This window comes from Sus scrofa, chromosome X (assembly GCF_054392235.1).
Source record: "Sus scrofa isolate SSC_HxYL_T2T_F1_AM1 chromosome X, Sscrofa_HxYL_maternal_Yorkshire_Landrace_v2.0, whole genome shotgun sequence".
Classification (NCBI taxonomy): domain Eukaryota; kingdom Metazoa; phylum Chordata; class Mammalia; order Artiodactyla; family Suidae; genus Sus; species Sus scrofa.
Window position 1 is genome coordinate 39,993,136 of NC_139401.1, and position 15,781 is coordinate 40,008,916.

A 15,781-nucleotide genomic window follows, 5' to 3' on the forward strand; every position below is an offset into this window, starting at 1 on the left:
AAAAGTACAGTTATATCAGACCACCAATTTTACAAAGGAAACTACCTTTCCTAAGTACTACTACAACTATTTTCGTGGCTTCTATTCTAGGGTCCCTCTGTCACAAAGTGCAACATATCAGGCATAAGCACTGTCCTCCATCATCAGATTTCCCAGCAAACTATATTAAGTCCAGCAAAATGCAAAGATGAGCCAGAGCTTCCAGTTAAAAAACACCCCCACAGGTGGCAAATCTTCAGAATTTGGGAGGTTGATCTAATTTTTGCAGCAAAGCCGCAAGTAATCCAGAATCAATTCTGGTGGTCCCACACAATGCAACTGTAAAATAAGACCAATTTTCTTGTGTGATTCAATTACGTCTGTTCGAAACAAAGTTTGAGTCATAGCCACATTTCATTTTTAATCATGAACAATATTTTACATGAAATGTATTTTTTTAATATTTTTATTTTTAACCATTAAACTATTTCCTCTGTGAAACCCAAGAAGAAAAGATTTCCAATTTATGCATTTACCCAGTGAGTTATCTTTCCCAACTGCTGGGTTTAGAAAATGAGCTTTTAAAAAAAGGCATGCAGGGGTAGTGTCTGAGACCCTATCAGTGGAACGACAGGTTACTTGAGAATACCAGGAAGTCATCTGATCTAGCAAAGAAATGCTTGCAGTCAGCAGATATTCCCAGATCTTCTCTGCCAGCCTAATTCTTTATATCCACCTTGTTCCAGAAAGGATTTAAGGCAGCCCTAAGGTATTTGACAGAGCCCTGTTCTTTGGTCCTGGGAAGAGCAGAGGTTTAGAAAAATAGCTGCTGACCAAATAGGCAGCAGAGTTTCAGATTCAAAAGAAAACAACGCTTGGGCGGGCTCACAAAACACTGCCTCTGCTCTCTGGATTACAAATATAAGCATTCCTGGTAAGATTAGATTTAATTATTCACATCTCAGTATGAATTAAGCAGAAAAAAGTGCTGGCTTTTGCCTCTAACATGTCTTTTTCATCGAGAGAAGGAAAAGTAATTTAAACTTTTTAGAGCTTGGTTGAGTTCAACAGAGAACTACAGAATGTTGCATGGCCTATGTGTGCAACAGGTACAGGAGCACAGAGAAGGGGGACAGAGAGGCCATGTGTCTATGTGGGCACACAAGCCTTTGTGATTGCTAGCCTGTGGGTAGCAGGGAAGAGAGCAGACAGGCCACTGGGCCCTGGAGCCGCCCTTCCCGCTGCAAGGGAGTAACTGAATGACATTCGTATAATCAATCACACAGCATGAAGAAAAAGCCCAAGAACATAGTCAAGTCGAAAGGAAGCATAGATGCTGTAGTTTAGGAGCTGTGGCCAGTTCCCAGACAGGAGGACATCCATCAAGTGCACAGTTCTAGGAGCTGGGACATGGAGGAAAGGAGTACCTACTTCAGGTGCCTGTCCCTGGGCTACCAGTGCTCCTCACGATCTCACACCTTATCCTCCGCTTTCAGATCCCTTAAGCCCTGTAAGGCAGGGGCTGGCATACAACCGCTTATGGGCCAAGCCCTAGCCACTGCCTGTTTTGTAAATAAAGCTCTGTTGGAACAGAGCCACGCTCCTCTGTTTAGTATCACCTATGGCTGGTTTACACTGTTACGGCGGATGTGAATAGCTGTAATAAGAGACTATATGACCCACAAGGCCTAAAAAAATTTACTACCTGGCCCTTTACAGAAAGATTGTTGATCCCTGCTCTAAAGCATCAAAGTGTTTTCAACAAGTCTTCCCAAGACTATCATCCTCAGCCCAACTGAAATAATCCACTTCCACATTTCTAGGTCTCTTCTTCATTCCCAATAATTTACGGAGGAAAGGAGTCTTACACAAAGTCAAACTTTAAACTAGAGGGAAATAATTAAGCTTTTGGTGTATTACTTTTAAGGGCTGTCAATCCTTGGCCAAAGCCCTTTTCGGAAACATAAAAATATGGGTTCTGTCACCTCCCTTTACTTTCACGTTTGGGGATCATGCTGGATATTATAATTGCATATTCTTGAAAGACACCAATTCTGCCTAAGTCTATTGCGTCTTCCAAGAGAAAAAAGTAAAAATTTAGTTTAATATTCTTTCTGCTCTGCTTCTCAGAAAGGAATCCAATTTTATTAGTTTATAAGCAATATGTACAAATTCATCCACTGAAAAATGAGCCACTCCGTTATCAACTAACCATCTCTAAAAGGCTTATATAATGATTCTTCTAAGAGGCATACAAGGAAGATATCAGGTCTCAAAAGTTGTCCTTTGAAAAAAAAGGGGGAAGAATTTAATTTCTATTTCCACAAAGAAAGCCCACAATTTGGAATCACAAAGATGAAATACTTTAAGTCATATTTTACACGTATACCATGAGATGCAGTGATTTCAACCACAGCCCTCCCAAATAAACAAGATCACAACCATGAAGTTCTCCTAATGCAATCCAGGTAGCTTTAGCAAGGTATTTAAAAAATTACTCTGAGTACCCAAAGCTGTTCCCCCAAGTTACCTCCAACCGAAGTCCTACAAATGGCATATTTGTATCACACATAGCGACGAAGTGAGCTAGAACTTTATTGAAGGCACACATTTCTCCTGATCGTTTGGTTTTCTTGGGTTCTACTGGACATAGATCATCAGACAACTAGAATTTAAGTAAAGAACACAAGCGGGTAAAAAAAGTACATGTGATGCAATTAGTTAATGCAGTTGAACTACTATAACAAAAGTCAAGGTTAACCAAATGTTAATTCATTCAACAAATGTTTACTGAGCAAATACTGACCTAAACAACAGATTAGGAGTAAATATTATGTATTTAATGAGCTGTCTTGCGGAAAATGGTGCAAATTATCAATTAAAAGAGAAGCATCTTTAAGAAAATGTAGACAGTTGCTTATTGCTGCCCAGTCTCTTAAAAACCATACCCAATTCTTTCCCATATTAAAAATGGTTAAAGAACACAGCAGTTAACACACACGAACGCTGTGCTCATTTCTGAATGAGATCATACCTTGCGCTTGGTACTGGTCTTAGGCTGTTTCCCATTTTTTGTACGATAAACTAATTCCTGGATGTTTTCTTTGAACTGCTGCAGCAGGAGGGCCATGACAGGGCTGTCTTCACGATCTGCAGCATTCACAGACATGAAGTAGTACTTGTATGACAGCTGAGTGGGTTTATTGGGAACCTCCAACATCTCCACAACCTAAAAAGGCCCAAATCAGAAATGAGACTCAAAAATATACTTCATAAGTGTTGGACATCTTCCTCCTTATATCAAGTAGGGCTCAGAATCATAAATCTAATGTAGATGAGTTTTTTCTTCAGACAAGGGACAAATCAGTGATGATCTCAAAGAAAAGCACTGCCGTTAAATACATAATTTGTTTTCTAAAAAAAAGAGATCTGACTAAAGAACAATGATAAAAGTAAAAGCAACCATAAACTATAGCAAATGGGACATTTAGACCATCAGCATTAGGTGTTCTTGATATTCATACCTTAGCTTATAAATTGAAAATATCTTCTGCTTACATCTAGCAGATCTGCTAGATTTTCCACAATGGTATCTATTTCAAACTGCCCTGCTGTCTCCCTTAACCACTGAAACATCCTAAGAACTCCACTCTTACAGCAGAGAAAAAGGACAACGCCTCCCACTTGGAGGCATACGAAAACAAATCCTGATTTTTCAAGTGAAATTAATGGTCACTGTGAGGATAAGGATAACACCGTCAACAACAGTTAACACTGATACAGAGCTCACTGGGTGCCATGTACTGTCCTAAGTATTTGACACATGTTAATGCATTTCTTCCTCCTAATAACTCTATGAAGTAAGGATTCTTATCTTCATTTTTCTGATGAAGAAATTAGGCACAAAAAAGTTAGGTTAATTGCCCAAGATCTCAGAGCTGAGAAGTGATGGACTCTTGCTTTGATCCTAGAGGTCTGGCTCCAGAGCCCATGTTCTTATTCACTGTTCCCGCACACTGCTTTCCAGGTCGACTGAAAACTTAGGAAAAGCCCCCTAAATACTTTAGTGAGAGAAGAAAATGCCACTGAACAAAGCCCTTGATCAACACACACTTTGTCTCTTTTCCTCTCCCCCTTCTCCCTATTTCCCCTCTTCCCTACACACTCTCTTCAGGAAATTGTCTGGCCAACACCTAAGCATCAACAGGGTGGTGCTTGAGGAAACGCAAGAATTAAAAGAAAGATGGAACTTCACCAAAGAAGATATATGGATGGCAAATAAGCACATCATCAGCCATCAGAGCAGCATAAATTAAGACTATGATAAGACACCGCTATGCAACTATCAAAATGGCTAGCATTAAAAAAAAAGTCACAATACTAACTGCTGGCAAGCATGTAGAGCAACTAGAACTCTCATGCATTGCTGGCAGGAATGCAAATGGGTCCAGCCACTTTGAAAAACGGATAAGCATTTTCTTACAAAGCTAAACATACATTTAGTGTGTGACCCAACAATCTCACTTAGTTACTTATCCAAAAGAAATGGAAACTGAAGTTCACGAAAAAAATCTATATGCAAATGCTTAGAGCAGCTTTATTCACAATTGCCCCAAACTGGAAGTGACCCAGACGGCTTTCAGTGAGAGGCTGGATAAACAAACTGTGATACATCCATACCATGAAACACTACTCAGAAACAAAAAGAATGAAATATTATACATACAACAATACAGATGAAAATCAAAGGCATTATGCTGAGTGAAAGCAACTAGACTCAAAGGCAAAACTAGAGACAGTGGTCACTGGGTGAGAGTGGGGGGAGGGTTTAATTACAGAGGGGCAGCATGAGGGAACTCTGGGGCATGAGGGACCTGCTCTGTCCTGGTGAGATGGGGGTTACAAAGCTGTAGGCACTTATTAAATCTCAGACACCAGAAAGTCTGAATTTTCACTGCAGGTTAATTATATCTCAATAAAGCTGGCAAAAGTAAAAGAGCCGAAAGACATTTAAAGGCAATAGGGTTTTCCTCTGTTCCTAATGTCCACGGTAGTTTTTTCCACTACTGGGAATGTATCATCCTTAAGTGAGAAAGATGCAGGATGAAGAGCCATGTACATTCAGTTTTGGTCTAAACCATGTGAAACAAATTATTGCTTTATAATAAACCAGCAGCCACTTGAAACTTAAAGCCTGGCTTTTTGTTGGATATTAAATAAGGTCAGAAAATTATAAATTACAACCAATTTATTTTATGTGTGGCTGAATATAAAAAGGGCTTTGTGTGTTCATAGGTTTGATTATTATGCATATCATTTCACATGCAGACCAGGGAGCTCACGGAGAACTGAAACCACCACCTTCTATCTTGTGCTTTAAAATTCACAAAAAAAGTAAAATTTATATCAATGACAGACTTACTAATCTACAAAAGTAACTCTAACTTAATACGTACCAGGCTGCACAGGGTACCTTTTAAAACAGTATCTTTTATTTTTTTATTTTTTTTATTTTTTATTTTTTTATTTTTTTGTCTTTTTTAGCTATTTCTTGGGCCGCTCCTGCAGCATATGGAGGTTCCCAGGCTAGGGGTCCAATCGGAGCTGCAGCCACCGGCCTACGCCAGAGCCAGAGCCACAGCAACGCGGGATACGAGCCGCATCTGCAACCTACACCACAGCTCACGGCAACGCCGGATCGTTAACCCACTGAGCAAGGGCAGGGACCGAACCCGCAACCTCCTGGTTCCTAGTCGGATTTGTTAACCACTGCGCCACGACGGGAACTCCTAAAACAGTATCTTTTAAAAGTACAGCTCAAAACCTTAAAAAAAAATTCACTCCCATTACCTTCAACCAACAATCCTGAATTAAGTTTTTTAAACACCATAGAATCTTAGCCAAAAGTATTCACTTGGCGTACACAAAAATTTCTACGAGCAGGAAATATAGTTATGAAATATATGAGTCCATATTTCAAATTCTGGCAATTTTTAACCAATTCAAAGATCTCAAAGAAACTTAACTGGAAAACATCTAGAAAGAGTGAAAAAGGAATAAGGATTTTGCTGTATACTGAAAAGTACATGCAATCAATAAAATGGATATATACACATGCATTTTTTTTCTCAATTAAGGATGAGAAAATAAAGCTACTTCAGGCAGCCACATCTAAAAGGCAGCACTATACAAGTTAACATTTGATTAAAACCAAACAAGTTTACCTGACACCAAAACATTTCCAAACCTTCACAGTAGTTGCTTTCAAACTTCTTCCTTACATAGGGAAGATGCCTCATTCCAAGCAGAAACTAGGTCTCACAGGGGGAGAGATCCTAGGGTGAGGGATGGGAGCATATCTGGTATTTCCCAACCCTGCCTCAACATAACATAATTTCTTACAGATATGATTTTCCCCTCTCCCCATCCTGACCATCTCTTCCTCCATCTTCTAGGTTGAGAATCACTACACCAAATTCAAATATCCAATAAAACATATTTGCAAATTAAGCTAAACAATAAATCATTCAAGATACTAAGAGAATTATTGAACTAGATCACTCAAATCAACTCTCTGCATACTTACAATGTAGTATTGTGGGAGACGGGTAAGTTTAATGAACAGCTTATTCTTAGAGAGGTTTCCAATAGGATGGGTTGAATAATTGGACAGCTGCAATGTTTCACTGCTTATTGTAGGCAAGTGTTTTATAGATTGCTTACAACGCTGTTGTCCAAGCCAAAACCTTAATTTAAAAGAGAGAATCCACATCACAAAATCAGACTTTTCAGATTGACTATGTGCCATCAGTTTATAAATAGATTATTAAATCCCACTAAGAAACCAATTAATTTGAAATTTAGCTGAACTAGTAAAAGGACACATGAACATCACGATGAACGTTTCTCTGGTTTGGTACTGGACTGTTGCTTCTAGTTCTAGCTTAAGAAGTTTAAACTGCGGGATGAATGATTTTGATTCGTTATAAAGGAGAACTAACCAGCGTTAAGGCTGACACACTATGTCAGTTTATTATAAGAGATGAAAGATTTCCTATTGTTTATAAGATAGCACAAGCTAGTCACAACACCCCTTATAAAATGCCTGAAGTGTCTATAAAACACACACACAAAAAAACACCCATAACAGTATTTCATTTCCCTGGTATCACTGAAGATACAGAGTCCCAGTTTTTATACTGCACATATAAAGTGATGAATATACCTAGCAGGTGCCAGAAAATGCTCCCCTCTCTCACTTAAGGCACCAGATTTCACTTTGATGCTTCTACTACAGTATTCCTCTCATTCCCTGCATTTGCTTTTCTATCTTTGAGGCTGGGATACCATATAATATGTGAAAAGGGGATAAAATGATTGGTGAACACAAACTCACTGATTCGCAATGAGACAACTTGGAAAACGAGGACAAATTTAGAAGCTTTTCACAGCAACATAACAATGCCACAAAATCCAAGTTCATCATCAGTAGGCTCACCAGGCTGAACAGGGTGTGGACCAGCTTGGGTCCTGTTGCATTTGTGTGCTGAGCTGCATGTGGTACAAAGCGTGTCCTAGTCATGCACAGTAAAACTATGTTTAATATATAACATGTTAAGGGCATTTTGTCAACTATTACCCAAAAAAATGTATCTGGAAACTGTTTTTTTACACCAAAAACAAATTTAACTACAACTTCACAGGATCAACTGCTAGAACTGGCTATTGATTATGGAATGAAAATAAATTTTGAAAATACATCAATACCTGCTTCATTGTGGATGACAGTGAAAAACGAATATCCTTTTTTTTTTTTTTTTTTGTCTTTTTAGGGCCACACCTGCAGCACATGGAGATTCCCAGGCTATGGGTCAAATCAGAACTGTAGCCACCAGCCTACACCACAGCCACAGCAACACCAGATCTGAGCCAGGTCTGTGACCTACACCACAGCTCATGGCAACGACGGATCTTTAACCTGCTGAGAGAGGCCAGGGATCCAACCTGTGTCCTCATGGATACTAGTCAGATTCGTTTCCACTGCGCCACAACAGGAACTCCTAAATCTGCTTTTAAATCTCTACTTCCAGTCTCATACCTTTGTGAGACTGGTATCTCCGCTATGTATGTTATTTTTTATTTTTATTTTTTTTTCATTTTGATTTTTTCATTTATTTTTATTTATTTATTTTTTTTGCCTTTTCTAGGGCCGCTCCCGCGGCATATGGAGGTTCCCAGGCTAGGGGTCTAATCGGAGCTGTGGCCACCGGCCTACAGCAAATCGGGATCCGAGCAGCGTCTGCAACCTACACCACAGCTCACGGCAATGCCGGATCCTTAACTCACTGAGCAAGGCCAGGGACTGAACTCGCAACCTCACGGTTCCTCGTTGGATTCATTAACCACTGAGCCACGACGAGAACTCCTGTATGTTATTTTTTAAAAACCAGAGAAACAGTTGAGATATACATTATCTCCTGTGATTAACATCATCATCAATCCAAGCTAGACAAGTTATGACAAACAAGAAAAAAGCTCACTTGTCACATTAAAAATTCTAAAAAAATCAGAAAGTCGCAAAAGCCTTGAACTTACCAATGTGTGTCTGTACTTAAACTCACACTATTTATAGGAAAGGTCCCCTGGTTGTCACTTATAATATAGTGCTTCTCATATGATCTTTCGTGAATGACCGGTTTATCATGGGACATTAATTTTTTTTGAGATGACTATTGAAATATAATTTATACAGCATAAATTTAAAAAACGTAAAATTCAACTGTTCTAAGTATACAGTTCATTGACTTGTAAATTTACTAAGTTTTGCAATCCTAACCACAATCTAGTTTTAGAACACTTAGAACATTTCCACTGCCTCAAAGAGATGCTCATTTACAGTTAATCCCCAGTCCCAGGCAACTGTGAATCTACTTTCTGCTGTGTAGATTGTCCTTTTCTGGACATTTTATATAAATGGAATCATAAAATGTGTGATCTGTCATGACCGCCTTCATTCACTTCACTTAGCATCCTGTTTCAGGATTCATCCATGTTGTAGCATGTATCAGTCCTTCTTTCCTTTTCATCGCCCGACTAACACTGCACTGTATGGATGGGCCACATTTTGTTTATCCATTGTCAGCTGATAGACACTTGGACTGTTTCCACTTCTTGGCTCTTATGAATAATGCCGCTATGCGTATCCACATGCAAGTATATGTGTGGACTTACATTTTCATTCCACTAGGAATGGAATTATTGGATCATACAGTAAATTCATGTTTCAGTTTTGTTTTGTTTTTTCAGTCTTTTGGGGGCCATGCCCTCTGCACATGGAGGCTCCAGGGCTAGGGGTTGAATCGGAGCTGTAGCTGCCGGCCTACACCACAGCCACAGCAACGCCAGATCTGAGCCGCGTCTGCGACCTACACCACAGCTCACGACAATGCTGGATCCTTAACCCACTGAGCGAGGCCAGGGATCGAACCCACGTCCTCATGGGTATTAATTGGGTTCGTTAACCCCGAGCCATGACAGGAACTCCTACGTTTAAGTTTTTAAAGAAGCTGCCATGGGTTCAATCTCTGGTCCCTCGCAGTGGGTTAAAGGACCTGGCATTGTCACAGCTGTGGCTCAGATTCAATCCCTGACCTGGGAACTTCCACATGCCACTGGTGGGGCCATAAAAAATTTAAAAAATAATAATAAAAAATAAATAACAATCACGCTGTGTTAATGAAAGTTATTCATGTCGAATTCCTCAAATATTTACAAAATCAGACTGGCAAAAGGAGTAGACCAGAAGTTCAAGAAACCAATAGATCCCCTGAACAGTCTAGCTCCTCATCCCCACTCCCCTGCCCTGTCATCTGCCAGTTTGCTTTTAATCTCTGACATTTATTTTATCCCTTGGAATTTTGTTTTATTGATTAAAAAAGAGCATCTGTTAAGAGCTGCCATAATGGTACCTTTGTGTACCAGGATGGTGATGAAACCTCAGAGAATTGTCTCTAGCTCCATTTTCAATTTTATTTGGTTTAACAGCTTGAAGCATTCAAAGGATTTTGAGACAAACTGAGTGATGGTATTAGAGAAGCCAAAAACGACTACTCTGATGACAAAGTGCCAGCAGGTAGATTCATACCATGAAGATTATCCTGGATAAGAACAAATATGACTCTACTGCAAAGAACACTGTATACAATAAAATTCATTGTGTAAGTGATCTAAAGAGCGCTTGTACAGGAGAAAATGTGGCAAGGAATCAAAGTTGAATGTCACACCTATATTTGCTCTAGAGGGGAAATCTGATATGAAGCACTGCCATCGTGGACCTATTCCAAGACAATTTAGATTCTAAGTACCCAAAGGTGCTCATGTTTCAGGTCGTTAACATTAGGATAGTGGCTGATCAAGAGTAATGACGGAGAAGAAAATATATCTTGTCAAAATAAGTTTCCATTTTTAGTCTCGAGCTAAATAAATAAGCTTACTTAAGTTGTTGAATCCAAGGGATGATCCGTTTCATGTCATCATTCACAGACTTCTCCATGTCATCCAGTGTGGCCTGGTCTATAGCATAAAGTACTTCATTAATTAATTGCTTACACAAGATAGCTAGGTAGCCCAAAATTTAAATGTTGTTTTAGGCAGAAAGTAATGTTATTTTTGAGTCAGAGAAGAACAAAGCTAAAAGCATCATTAGGCATAAGTTAACCTAATTTGTTTTCCCTCTTTAACATTTAGAGAGAGTTATAGTTAGGATAATTAATAGCAAATGTACATTGCAGGAAGAATAAGCAACAAATACATGAATTAGTTATTTGCCTGTATTTTAGTTCCCCAAATTCTTAGTCTAGTTCATATTTTAAACATGTATGTATTTAAAACCCATAGTATTACTACACTTAGAACCTTAAAAACTATGAAAACTATAAAACTCCATGAAAATGTTTATTAATTAAACACAAATGGTCTCTGGCATAAGCAAGAGCTGCTGGTTGAAGATTAGCTTGCTAAATAAGCAAGAGCTGTCAGCTAAAGATTAGTTTGCTACACATCACCTGGAATTTTTAATGACACTAAAAAATAATAATAGAATGTTGAGCAAAAAAGCAAAATATGAAATGATTTCAATTAAAGGAAAAAGTATAGAAAAAAATAAAAAGAGCACTGCTATGGCATGAATTGTATCCTACCCCCCCCATCCCGCTAATTCATTTGTTGAAATCCTAACTCCTCCTGTGAGGATGTTTAGAGGTGGAGCCTTTGAGAGATAATTAGGTTTCAATGAGGTCATGAGAGTGGGGCCCTCATTTAAGATTACTGCCTTTATAAAGGAGAGACACTAGAGAGCTCAGTACTCTCTTCCTGCCATGTGAGGACACAGCGAGAAGGCTGACAACTGTAAGCCAAGAGGAGAGCCCTCACCATAACTCGGTCACGCTGGCAAACCGATCTCAGACTGCCAACCTCCAGAACTGTGAGAAAATAAATTTCTGTTGTTTAAGCCACCCACTCTGTAGTTCACTGTTGTGGCAGCTTGAGCTGAGACAGGCATACATCCACTAAAAACAATGCTTGCCAACAGGTTAACTTTTTCACTTCGTCTCTCATTTTTACATGTTTAGTTTTTTTGTTTACCTTATGTATATGTACTATGTTAAACGTCAAGAAAACGGTTAAATAAAAAGTTCTGAAAAACCAACAACAACCGCCTAATGTGCTGCTTATCATTTAGCCATCATAAATGTGATGTGATTTAAAGTAATGAGGCCAGTTTTCTATGAGCAGTTCATAGGAAACGCTACCTTTATAGCCATACAATATAACCAGAAAGCCTTTTATTTTCATCAATATATCTAGCTTAATAGTAATTTCAAATGGCAAACGTGCTAATATATAGTCAAAAACACTGTTCTACTAGCAACACAAAAGACACTTAAGTTCCTAGTGTTTCATCATTTCCGAACTCCAACTTGGTAACAGAAAACGTTAGAAAGTAAACTTCAATTTCTACTGCGTTTAAGCCAGAAAATAATCCTTTTCTCTAGGATTTTGTACCCCAATTATCTGAGATATTTATACTGTCATAAATTTGTTCTTTAGCCATGAACAATTCCTTGCAGTCTTCTCCATGTTACCCAACTATGAGTGGTAACACAGTTAATATAAAAAAAGATCAGTCATCAACATTATTACATAAGAGAAAAAACATGAATGCACTTCGTATTGGGAAGTTTAACTTCTGTTACAAGAAAATCCAAAGTAGTGTTAAGATGGGCCCCAGGGACTAAACATCAGCTAGTTATTCCTTTCACACGTATGTTCTACACTGTTTATACCACCCCTCCCAATACCTAATGGCAAAAAATTTTTATTCTGCTTTGGTTAAAAATATTTTTCTTTACAGAGTGACTGTATCTTTTAGTAACTTACCAAGTCCATAAAGCATCAACTGGAACATTCCAGAATGCAAATCTACAAAAATGTGCAGACACTCCGAATTACCACAGGGCTCCAAGATGGGAACAACAAGAGCTGGAAGTGCAGTCTCTATAGAAGCTGAACAGTAAAGAATTAAGTTATATTTCTATCTGAGTATTTTCAAAATATATATATATATATATTTCTCAGTGAGTAGAAACGAACCAACTATCCTGATGTTAGAGGAAAAACATAATTTAGCTAAACTGGAATAGTACTATTAGGTAAATTAGCAGCTTAAAAGGAAGAATGTAATCTACAAGGTAACCTGAAACAAACACACCCATCTCAAATAGGACAGCAAAAGAGACCCTCCAAGATTCCTTTGAAGAGCTTAAAATAGCTAGTGAAAATTTAACCTCATCAGTGAGCTGAGTTCTTGTACTTCCACTCAGTAATAACCAGTGAGTTAATTTTAAGGATTTTCTTTTTGATATAAGGGGAAGAAAATCAATTGTTCCCCTTAATCCCACAAATTGGCATAATGAAATGTAGTAAAGCAGCAGCACTGAAAGCACACCATGTGCTGATCACACTGAGGAGCTGCAAAAGGAATATGCCCTTCTGGTCACCACAGTCCTCTAAAGCTATAGCACAGGAGAAAAGCAGGCAATGAGGCGTGGAAATGTAGGCTTAGCCTTTGACCAGGTGTGACCTCTCTGTCCTTTGTTAAACAAGAACAATGGTATCTTCCTGGCCATGCCATGGGTCCTTAGGAAGAAGTGACAAGCTTGTAAAGGTACTTTAACAAGTAAAGTGCTCAGTGATGTACACTATCTGTATTCCTTTATGAACCAAAGAAACGAACCAAACCCTCTTATTATGAATTGCTAATAATTAAAATGGGTGATGCTGCCACTGGTACTGTCTATACAAACAGATTAATAAAGCAAAAAGATTGCAGGAAACATATTTAATTAGATGAAAACAAATTGCTTTCAAGTATATCTAATACATATTTGCATACAAATGTCTAACATGCGGGCCCAGCAGCATTCACAACAAACAAAAAACAGCACAAAGGCACAAATGGGAATATCTTTTCAATATTCTATCATTCAGACAAGTGTGACAAATTAGTTCAAAACATGTTTTGCTGAAATTACTATGTTAATGTAACAAAAAATGCTTACAGACGTGAAGCAGAGTTGCTGATTTTTAAAACATATCTGTACTGTTTTAATTCCTAATGGGATAGGAATGTATTCTTTAAAGCAAAACCATTTTTAAAATGTAACAATGGAGTAAAACTAATTCTGACAACTGAGATAACTATGATTTCAAACTAACAAAACTGAATATTTTGAAGACAGGCATCAGAGAAGAATACAGAGAACATAGTCCAAAAGATAGAAGAAATTTTGACACATATTTTGTGACTGCCAATGTCTGTATTTTTCTTTACAGAGAATAAACATAAGGCCCTAAGCATTGAAAGGCAACAGGTTTGGGGAGTTCCCGTTGTGGCGAAGCCGAAACGAATCCAGCTAGTAACCATGAGGTTGTGGGTTCCATCCCTGGCCTCACTCAGTGGGTTAAGGATCCGGTGTTGCCATGAGCTGTGGTGTTGGTCGTAGACACGGCTCAGATCTGGCATTGCCGAGGCTGTGATGTAAGCTGGCAGCTGTAGCTCCAATTCAACCCTTAGCCTGGGAACCTCCATATGCCACAGGTGCGGCCCTAAAAAGCAAAAAAAAAAAAATGAACGAACGAACAGGTTTTAATGGAGTATATCCAAAATGAAGAAACTTACGAAGGGAGAATTAAAGGCTGTGCAAAATGACTGGGCTGCAGGCTACTTTTTCCTGCAGCAGGAATGTATACACGTCTTTTATTTCTCCCCATCTATCTATTTATTGAGGACAAGATGAGGAATGGACCAAGAGACAGCAAAATAAAGTGAGAAGACTAAAGAGAAGCAACTAAGCCCAATGAGGAATGGCTGTGTGTGGCTCTCAGCTTCTGAACGGACCTCAAGGCCCAGCATCTGGTGCTGACAGAGCACAACCCAAGGCAGACGGCCCTGTGAAGGACTGAGTTACCTTCAGTGCCCTGCACTGCCTTTTTTGAACTTCACTCCAAGAGTCCTGCCTACTCTCCCGAGACATTCCCATTCCCATTTCCCTCCTTCAAGAACCACATTCTGTCTCCTGGGCTGTCCAAAATCTACTGTCTGTGCACTCCTCTAGCCCTCCCTTGAAATGCTCCATTCTCCAAGCTACTTGTTTCCTCGGCTTATTCCAGTGGGAGCTGGAAGAAAAGCCAGGAGATTAATCAAAGGCGCTTGCACTAAGGGATTCCCAGAACAGATAGAGCCCTTGGCCCCAGAAGAGGGTCTGACTAAAGCATGCTTTCCCATCACAAAAGGGATCAAGTAAGACTGCATAAAGAGTATAAATGCATGAACACGAATTTCAAAAACCAGTAAAGCATATGTCCTAAAAGGGTGGGTCAGCAAACCCTTCCCTATGGCAGGCCTCATTTACAGAAGTGTTCCAATGAAAGCAGGTCGGAGGGGCCCAACTCCACATGCAAGTACCTCTCTCTCCTTCAAAACAGTCTCCGAAGCACTTTTCTCTAACACTGAGGACTCTACCAGGGCTTGCAAACCACTACTGTAGTATACTCCCACTGGAGTGAGAGAACGAGGAAGAGCCGGGACCAACATCCTGGAATGTTAGGGGCCCAGAGAATTTAAGTGACTTGTTCAAGAGCACAAGAGTAGGCAAACCCCGATCTTCTGAATATTCAAGCGGTGACATCTCTACAAAATGCTGCTAAAGAAAAATCTTTGCAACTTTCTTGAACAGCACAAGAAACTCGTTAAACACATGCTTGGAGTCCATTTTTCAAAGTAATTTAAATATCCCCCGGGCAATTATATTGAAGGGTTTTTTATCTTACTAAGCCTTGTTCACAGATGATACTCAAGTAAACCAGAACCTATCAAAAAACACAAACCCTAATTTTCCAGAATCCCAATGAAATTTTAGAACTCTTTTTTTTTTTTTTTTTTTTTTTTTTGCTTTTTCTTAGGGCCACATAGGCAGCATATGGAAGTTCCTAGGCTAGGGTCGAATCAGAGCTACAGCTGCTGGCCTACACCACAGGCACAGCAATGCCTGGTCCGAGCTGTGTCTGCGACCTACACCACAGCTCAGGGCAAGGCGGATCCTTAGTCCACTGAGCGAGGCCAGGGATCGAACCCGCAACCTCGTGGTTACTAGTCGGATTTGTTTCCACTGCACCACAAGAGGAACTCCGAATTTTGCTATTTTGAAAAATTAGAAATAACTAAAACTAGAAAAATTAAGGT

At 39.2% G+C, this 15,781-nt stretch overlaps 1 protein-coding gene across 1 annotated transcript in view; it reads right to left on the reverse strand.

Annotated features, from left to right (window-relative positions):
• Positions 1–15,781, reverse strand: part of MED14 (mediator complex subunit 14) — a 70,714-nt gene that overhangs the window by 34,393 nt on the left and 20,540 nt on the right. Inside the window, exons 11-15 of the mRNA XM_003135025.6 lie at positions 12,418–12,543; positions 10,473–10,551; positions 6,566–6,725; positions 3,014–3,208; positions 2,510–2,644 (exon numbers count right to left, since the gene is read on the reverse strand). Coding sequence (XP_003135073.1) covers positions 2,510–2,644; positions 3,014–3,208; positions 6,566–6,725; positions 10,473–10,551; positions 12,418–12,543 — 695 coding nt within the window. The remainder of the gene's footprint in view (positions 1–2,509; positions 2,645–3,013; positions 3,209–6,565; positions 6,726–10,472; positions 10,552–12,417; positions 12,544–15,781) is intronic.